The following is an 8515-nucleotide window of genomic DNA, read 5'->3' on the forward strand; positions in this document are numbered from 1 at the left end:
TGTGTGTGTGTGTGTGTGTGTGTGTGTGTGTTGTCATTACTACTTCCCTCACACCCATGCACACGGTGCGCACACTCACACATCGCCTGTGTAACTTATCAGTTTACACCATGTGGTGAAGACATAAAGATTCTCAGCTGCTGAAGTGTGAAATGGGGCTGCGATGTTAAGGTTCAGGTTGTTGTGTTGTGATACTGAAACACCAGGTTTGGATATGATCTGTGAGTCAGCAGAATGACTCCGAGCTAGAGGCTCTGAAGCCTCTCTAGAAACAAAGGCATGTCTGGCCAGATTCCTTTGAGAAACTGTAGTAAAAGTATCACTGCACTAACCTCTTTCAGCTATGCTGCAAATGCTTATTTGATATTGTGTGGGACTTTGAAATTGAATGCAAGAAGATTTTATGTTGTTGATGTATTTCCAGGAATTAACATGACTTTGAACTGTAACTCAGTATAACTACAGTATAACCTCAAAGATCACGTTACTGAAAATGAGTATTCTTGCTTCCTGTGAAGTGCAAAGGCTGACGCAGAGACACACTACTCAAACAAACAGAACTCAACAAACAAGCTAGAAACTTTATTTGTTAAAACAAGTATATAGAGTTGCTGTATTACATTTTTTTTTTAATCTTGATGTGGTTTTATACATTTACCAACAGTGGTTTAGTAAGGCAACTCCTAATGGAAACAATGGCATAAGTATACAATACAAATTAGCAAACATATCAAAATCAGTTTTTACAACTTTTGTAGCAACCAATTCTTTCTATTGGTGTGCCATAGTGCAAACTGTGTTGTTTGTAAGACAGAGTTTAACGCGTGATCTCGACATTCATTCATCTATTCTCTCTGTCTTAAACACATTTTTCATTTGTAGGCTGCATTCATTGTGCCTTCAGTTCAAGTCCTTCTGTCCAGTAATGTGAATTTACAATCAGAATAATTCAAGTGTATTGGGCAGGTCTGGCTGTTTTTGTTGGATAGTGATTATGACTGAGCAACGATGCTTCGTGGTCGAGTATGTTGCTGTGTGTTTGTATGGTAGAGTACATGAAGATCTGTCGAGACCTGAAGGGGTATTTCACGCTGGTGGAACATGTTTGTGTCCATAGGATCGACCACCGCATCGCCGCCGCACTCGGGGTTTTATTCCACAGCTCTTTGCATTGCTGATCAAGAAAAAAAAATTAAATTACAAGTTTCATCCAACACACGAAAGATAATGACCTCTGTCTAATTTTTACAAATGAGTTAATGTTGCAAGTTTTGTTTGGGTTTTTATAAATGGCAGTAGTGACTAAGGACCCATCTTTTTGACTCCGATGAACCTGTGTGTACTAAAGCATGTTCTACCAGTGTGAAATTTCACTCCGAGGAGTCTCCAGCTGTGTTTTTCCAAGCCCTTTCAAAAAGTCCTTGAGGATTCCTGGTTTCACTCTGAAAACATAACTCGAAAAAATGATTATCACAAACGTATAGCTTAGCAAAAAGTGTAATAGCTTGTATGTTGGCTATGAGTGGAGTGGAGTGGAGTAGATGGCATATGAGTATAATCTGTCAGCATGTTTGCATAAATGGATAGAGCACAGAACACTGAGACGATGGAAAAAATAAAAGTTCTGGATAACTTTGATCATTTCTGTCTACATTCACTCCAAAGTCCAGCATGTGTGTGTGTGTGTGTGTGTGTGTGTGTGTGTGTGTGCGTGTGTGCGTGCGAGTGTGTGCGTGCGAGTGTGTGTGTGTGTGTGTGTGTGTGTGTGTGTGTGTGTGTGTGTGTGTGTGTGTGTGTTCCTGTATTGATCTGACTTTGAGCCTCTATGGCTATGATTTCACTGGAAGAAAGAAATGAGCTATGCCGGTTGTGAAAGCGCTGCCCTGCGGAAAAGTCGGGCTGTTTGTGGCCTCTATTCTGGTTCTATTGCACCATGTTCTGCAGGAAAGCATCGGAACTGGTGGATTGGTTGTGTCAACAAGTCTGAAGTTGGAGGCCAGAGTGAGCCACAGCCCCTCCGTCCTCCCGTCCCTCTCGCCGGGGTCTCCGTCCCGACTCAAGAGCATCCACAACGGTCCACCACCATGGAGGGGATCTTGCCGTAGATGATCTGCTCCTTGCGGTTAAAGTAGAGCATGTTGATAGGCGACATCTTGGTGGGGGTACAGCAGGGGCCTGCAGTCCCTCTGGGGTTGGCCTTGTTTACCAGGTGGGTGTGCGGGTACTTCTGCAAGTGCATGTACTCACACTCCCCAGAGCAATAGTTGGCCTTGTAGCGCTTTGGGGCAATAATCCAATCCCAGCCAAAGTCTTCAAAGTCAACTGTGAGCGGGTAACGGCAGCACCGGGACTCTGGCGAGTTCTCGTCACAGTCCAGCCCCGTGTCTCTCCTGGCTCGCTTGGGGCCCTCTGAGATCTTCACCTCCATGAACGGTTGCTGTAATGACAGAGCGTGCGTTAAAACTTGTATAAAATAACTAGTTTGCAAAAAGGTGGATGACAGCATTCATCTTACATTTTTTTAATCCAGCAGCCTCGACCTGTGATGCTGGGTTTCAAACATGGCACGATAATATTATGAAACTTTGAGTTTTAAAGAAATTAAATCATCTGACGGTTGGTTAACTTCAGCCGTCTAGGTATTCTAATTGCCCCCGAGCCTGGTGCCAGTATTTGAGCCATGTGATGTGTGTTTGTCATTGATAGCAGCAGTGTGTGTGTGCAGGCAATTACTCTGATTTACACAGTCACACAGAATACTTCAAGGAATGTGAAGCAGGTGAACTTTTATGTAATCAAGCAGTAAGATTTGAGGTTATTGTGGCCTGGGCTTCTCTCCAAATGCAGGTGTATGCCTACATGGAGTCTGTGTTGATTAACAGCTTTCAAAAGTCTTTTAAATCTTAATTCCTTCTTCCAGCAGTGAAACGCCTGAATGTTTAAACACCTGCTGATCCTGCAAAGCCTCTCCTCACACTGAAACCTCTGGAAGCTTAAAGCTAAAACCTCTGTACCATACAACTGAAAATCCATAATACTTTTCTTTGGTAACCCAGTTGTAATCTGGATTTTTATTGGTCCAGTTATCATACTGATTAGGATCAGGACTGGGATCCCAGATAATGAACCGATCCAGCAGCTGCAGCAGTTACAGCTCTCCACGCATGCACCCACACTTATTCACTCCTGTGCATTTACTGATGAAATAAACTGCCAGTTATCACTTAGAGTAAAACCTTCACCACACGGTTCTGTTTAATGTGAAATAAAGGCTCTGCTCACCAGTCCTTCCTCCCCGGGCTCTGCGGAGGTCACGGCCAAGTCATTTCCCCTCGAATCGAAGGCGTTAATCTCGATGCCCCAATTGGTCTCCGGCTGCCGCAGCCACACGGTCAACACTTGCTTGACGTCTATACTTTGCCAAGAGCTGACCCCGGAGTTGACGTCGATCTTCAGGGAACGGATCCGTATGTGCCTGTTCCCGTCTGTGACCGGCATCAGGCGGGAGATCTGCAGGAACACTGTGGTCGCTTCGTCCGCCGGGCGCAAATGCACCCAGAGCTGCGCCCGCATTATGCGACTGGCTTGAAACTTCTGAGTGAAAGAGAAAAAGCAGCACTTTGGTTCCCCATCCACCTGGACGACGGACTCAGCTGGGGAAAGATAGGAAGAGAAGAGGTTCTCTGTGTTTACTGACCATGTGTGATTGAAATTTACAGACAGAAATAAACTGGTGTAAATAAAAATCCTTGGCATGGCATCTGAACTCTGGAAGTGGGCCCTGTGCGTAATTACCACGCGCGCTCTCTGCACAAATGCATTGATCCATATGCTATGTTAATACTTTGTAATATGTGTATGTGGACAATTTCAATAGCTGATCAAATCCTGATAAAACGCTAAACCACATGTTGTCAAAATAAAGACTATTTATAGCGTCTCGTGTGCTCTGCCCCGTGCGTAAAAATCTATTTTGGAGACAACTGATCTCCGTCCTTTTCATCATGCACAAAACACAGCCAGACAAAAACTTACGTTCAGTGGCCATCATCACTATTGTCTCCGTGGTGGCATGCTCGTCGTCGTCCTCCATGACTACATCCTTGTTGTCATCTCCCAGCACGTCGTACTGGTCGAGGAGCTGCTGCAGCGGCGGCGCTTTGGGCAGGAGCTGCTTCACTATATCTCGGCTGATGTTCGGAGCTTCTTTCATTCGCAGTTTGCTCAGAATCTGAGATTTAATCGCGTTTAATCGCATGGTTTTGATCTGCTGCCGGACCTCGCAGGTAGCGCACTGCTCAGTGTCCTCTGGGCTGGTGGCGGAGGGCTGCTGGTGCGTTTCTTGGTCACTCAAAACTACTGGACCCAAAGCAATCAGCAAACTAAGATAGAGCACAATCTGAGACAGATGCATTGTCTCTACGGTGTGAAGTTTGATTTAGAAAAAAAAAAGATCCGTGGTGCGTGCTGGACCTAATGCGTGACTGCACTGCGTTTGGATTAATGTCGCACTCTGATAGGCATCATACTTTATTAGCGCGCACCTTTTATACTCCAACTTTAGCCTCTTTTGTGTCGTCAAAAACTATGATTGGCTGGACAGGCAACAATGAATTTTAACCGACTGACATGAAAACTTTTTTTCGCTGTCAAACCATAAAGGGACGCAGACTGTGAGCGTGCACTGAGCGTGGCCACAGATGGATAAATTCACTTTTCTGACGGCGATTGCGCAACAGGGGCGCAGACTGGACTGCGCGATATTTAATGCTCTGATGAACTTCAACGTACACACACAAAACAAACAACAACTGGCCAATTGCATTTTTGAGAAAAGATAAAGCAGTTTCAGAGATAACACACAGGGTTTCTGAATTATGAACAGGCTTTTTTCCCCCCAAAAGAATAGGCTACATTTTAAAATAAGCTCACATTCACATGAACTACAGACATGATAGATCAATCAAATGTCTGTCTGTACTTTTCTGTGTCTTTGGGGAATTGAGGAAAAATAAAAATCATAACCTTATGTAATGGTAGTCTACTTATTTCTGTTGCTGTGGTCTGTCAGGGTCAGATTTCTTTGTGAGAACTGAATTATCGGTTCACGTCAAAAGTGAAAACTGAAAATTAATCGGAGATTTAAATTAAAATCATCGGATATAAAGAAAATCCTTGGTCCAGGATTTGTCCAAGTCCTTGTTGGTGAAACCTGTTGTAGCACATGAGAAGACGGCGCCACCGTGTGGCAGCAGAAACACGAACAGCTGCAGCTCCGCAGCGCCTGGCGACAATCAAAACCAGGTTATTACACATTCAAATACATTCAGGAAAAGACACAAGACAGAACACAAGATTAACGAGCCACCTCTTCACAGATCCTCCTGCAAGTCTTTTCATTACTTTTGCATTGCAGGTATATTTATCGTCAGCTGTTCATGCGTGACAGTATGAAATAGAGACAGGCGCCAGATTTTCTAATCAATTCACCAAATATTCCAAACACTGGGACTGATAATCAATATCAATAATCACTGCTGTAGTCAACAAGCAAGATACACTGATAGATGATAGATAGATGTTTCAGCTGTTGGCTGTAGGTTAAGATAGTTCATGGCTACAAGTCTGAGTTAGTTGTAACAATACACGCACGCACGCGCGCACACGCGCACACACACACACACACACACACACACACACACACACACACACACACACACACACACTTACCTTCTGGAGTCCGGAGCTTTAATCAGCTGCACCATACAACTACTACTTGCATCATTCACCAATGAACACCATTTTTTCTCAATAAGGTTATTGAAGAGGTCAAATAAAAGTCACTAACATGCTAGTTGCCAGTTACAAAATGTGTTAGCCTGTGAGGTTTGCTAGGTCGCTAATGGGACAATACTTTACACTGGTTATTCAAAAGATGAACTGGAGTTTCTGTCTTGTACTTGTTTGTAAACCATTGTTGTTTTGTGAAGCAGTTTCTACTATAATGGAGCAGCTTGTGGAAAAAGGCTGTTGCCAGGATACAGGAGTGTGTTTTCTCCCTCTGGATACCTGTAAAGATGAGTCAAATACATGTCAATAAATATTGAGTTTTCTGCTTGTCAAGACTTAAATCATAAATTATACATGGTGGTCTTCCTCATCACTGTTTCATTATGTGGAACCTAAATCAGTCCAAAGCTCTCTCTTTACTTCCCCCTTGCATCATTCACCAATGAACACCATTTTTTCTCAATAAGGTTATTGAAGAGGTCAAATAAAAGTCACTAACATGCTAGTTGCCAGTTACAAAATGTGTTAGCCTGTGAGGTTTGCTAGGTCGCTAATGGGACAATACTTTACACTGGTTATTCAAAAGATGAACTGGAGTTTCTGTCTTGTACTTGTTTGTAAACCATTGTTGTTTTGTGAAGCAGTTTCTACTATAATGGAGCAGCTTGTGGAAAAAGGCTGTTGCCAGGATACAGGAGTGTGTTTTCTCCCTCTGGATACCTGTAAATGTATTAAGTATTTCTAGTTTTCAAGGCCAGAAGTGTCCACTGCACAATGACATGATGTAGGGGAGACCAGGGATGGTTGTTATGGGTCAGCTGTAACACTTCCGGTTTCTCCAGTCAGGAGTTATGAATCACCTGATTCACTGTTTACCTGCTCAGTTTGGTCCGTACTCAACATGTGAGGAAGCAGCTCCCTGTGACAGAATCAGAGAGTTTTAAATAGAAAAACTAATTTTGAGGTTAGAAAGTTTTTTTTTTTTTACTAAATCTATTTTGTAACAGCACTGTCTGCTCTGTAGTTAAACTCTTCAAACTTATGTCATGTCTATTGAGAGTCTATGTAGATATTTGTCATGCTAGATATCAGTGCTAATGTTTTAGCAGTAAGCTAATCCAGTTCATGGCTACAAGTCTGAGTGAGTTGTAACAACAACAACAACAACAAACACACACAAACACACACACACACACACACACACACACACACACACACACACACACACACACACACACACACACATATATATTAAAAAGCCATGTAGGCTAAGTGTTGAATAAAAAGCTTCAATATCAGGTTTTTGTCATAATCCTCATGTGGTAATGTGACGTTTCATCCCAGTGAATGTTACAACTCACCTGGACTATGAGGTGAATTGTAACATTTCAGTCCTTGTGTTTCAGACTACACTAGACATGTTCTGTTTGTGTTGCAGAGATAACAGCTACACCATTTAACAGCAGACACATGGAACTAGTTTGTATTAAAGTTTGAACGCTTTGACTTAAAGGATACAAGATACAGACAGAAATGTCAATGATGTTACAGCCATCCCTGGTCTCCTCTACTAAGACAAACCTTTGACTAAACCAAGTTGTGTTGAAGTCTACTGTGTAAAAAAAAACAAACTAACTCTGACTCACTGATTCACATGGCACCATGAGACATTGTGAAAAGCCACTTCACAAGAAGGCGGAGGGGTCTTCTTATGACAACACAGCTCTAATTTTCCGTTAATTAAGCATAAGTGGAACCAGCTGTGCACAGGTAGGAGAGTTATGGTGGACGGTTGTGGGACCGTCACTTGTTAGGGCCCGAGCGCCGACCAGCGGTGTGAGGACCCTAATGAAACTGTACTGTTTATTATTATTTTCCTTACCTAAAAGTAAATTGCCTTTTTGAGGCCTTTCTCATATTCAAAAAGTCATGAAACTCTGCACACACGTCAGGTCTGGTGGGAATTTACATCTGTTATGGGTCTCACACATAGGCGTGGCAAAATGGCTCAACAGCGCCACCTAGAAAATTTCAATTTAAATAGCCTAACTGTACTGCGCAGGAAGCGTGCACGCCCTTAATTGGTAAAGTGAAATAGAAAGGCCTCTGTCAAAGTGAAACATTACTATATGAAAATTTTTTTAAATAGCCTAACTGTACTGCGCAGGAAGCGTGCACGCCCTTAATTGGTAAAGTGAAATAGAAAGGCCTCTGTCAAAGTGAAACATTACTATATGAAAATTTTTTATTTCATTAGATTTTAGATACAATACTACAATTATGAAAACCAGTCATGAAAAGTAACTGAAGCACCATTTTGTGTTGCTTTGCTTCTGTATTGTATTTCAGGAAAAAATTTTTACTTTTTAATGCACTACTTACTTACTAAGTACAGATAGAAAACGCTATTCATCAGTAGCCTATATGATGTATGTTACAAGATTGCTTACAGATATTAACCCATGGTGGCAGGAGCGTAGTGCATTCACTTAGGGAAAAAAAATCTGCTGTTTTTCTGAATTAACGACATAATTATCTCGTTAATTCAGAGAAATACGATTTTTTTTTAAAACTTTTCTCTAAAAAATAAATAAATAAAATAAAAATACTACGTTTTCTGAATTAATTCAGAAAAGCTGGATTTTTTTTTTTTTTTAAATAAACGCAGTACGTTTCCATAGGTCTCAGGTTTATTTTCATGTATTTAATTTTGGGTGCAGTGTAT

General features: G+C 41.9%; 1 protein-coding gene across 1 annotated transcript; it reads right to left on the reverse strand.

Annotated features, from left to right (window-relative positions):
- Nucleotides 1-567: 567 nt before the first annotated feature.
- Nucleotides 568-5353, reverse strand: mstnb (myostatin b). Its single transcript, XM_023423065.2, has 3 exons — nucleotides 4036-5353; nucleotides 3283-3653; nucleotides 568-2437 (listed from the first exon to the last, which is right to left on the reverse strand). Exons 1-3 carry the CDS (start codon nucleotides 4412-4414, stop codon nucleotides 2057-2059), a joined length of 1131 nt encoding a protein of 376 aa, XP_023278833.1. The 5' UTR covers nucleotides 4415-5353; the 3' UTR covers nucleotides 568-2056.
- Nucleotides 5354-8515: the final 3162 nt, after the last annotated feature.

The sequence above is a fragment of the Seriola lalandi genome, unplaced genomic scaffold (assembly GCF_002814215.2).
Source record: "Seriola lalandi dorsalis isolate HSWRI2012SDOR001 ecotype SW California unplaced genomic scaffold, Sedor1 jcf7180002054689, whole genome shotgun sequence".
NCBI lineage: Eukaryota > Metazoa > Chordata > Actinopteri > Carangiformes > Carangidae > Seriola > Seriola lalandi.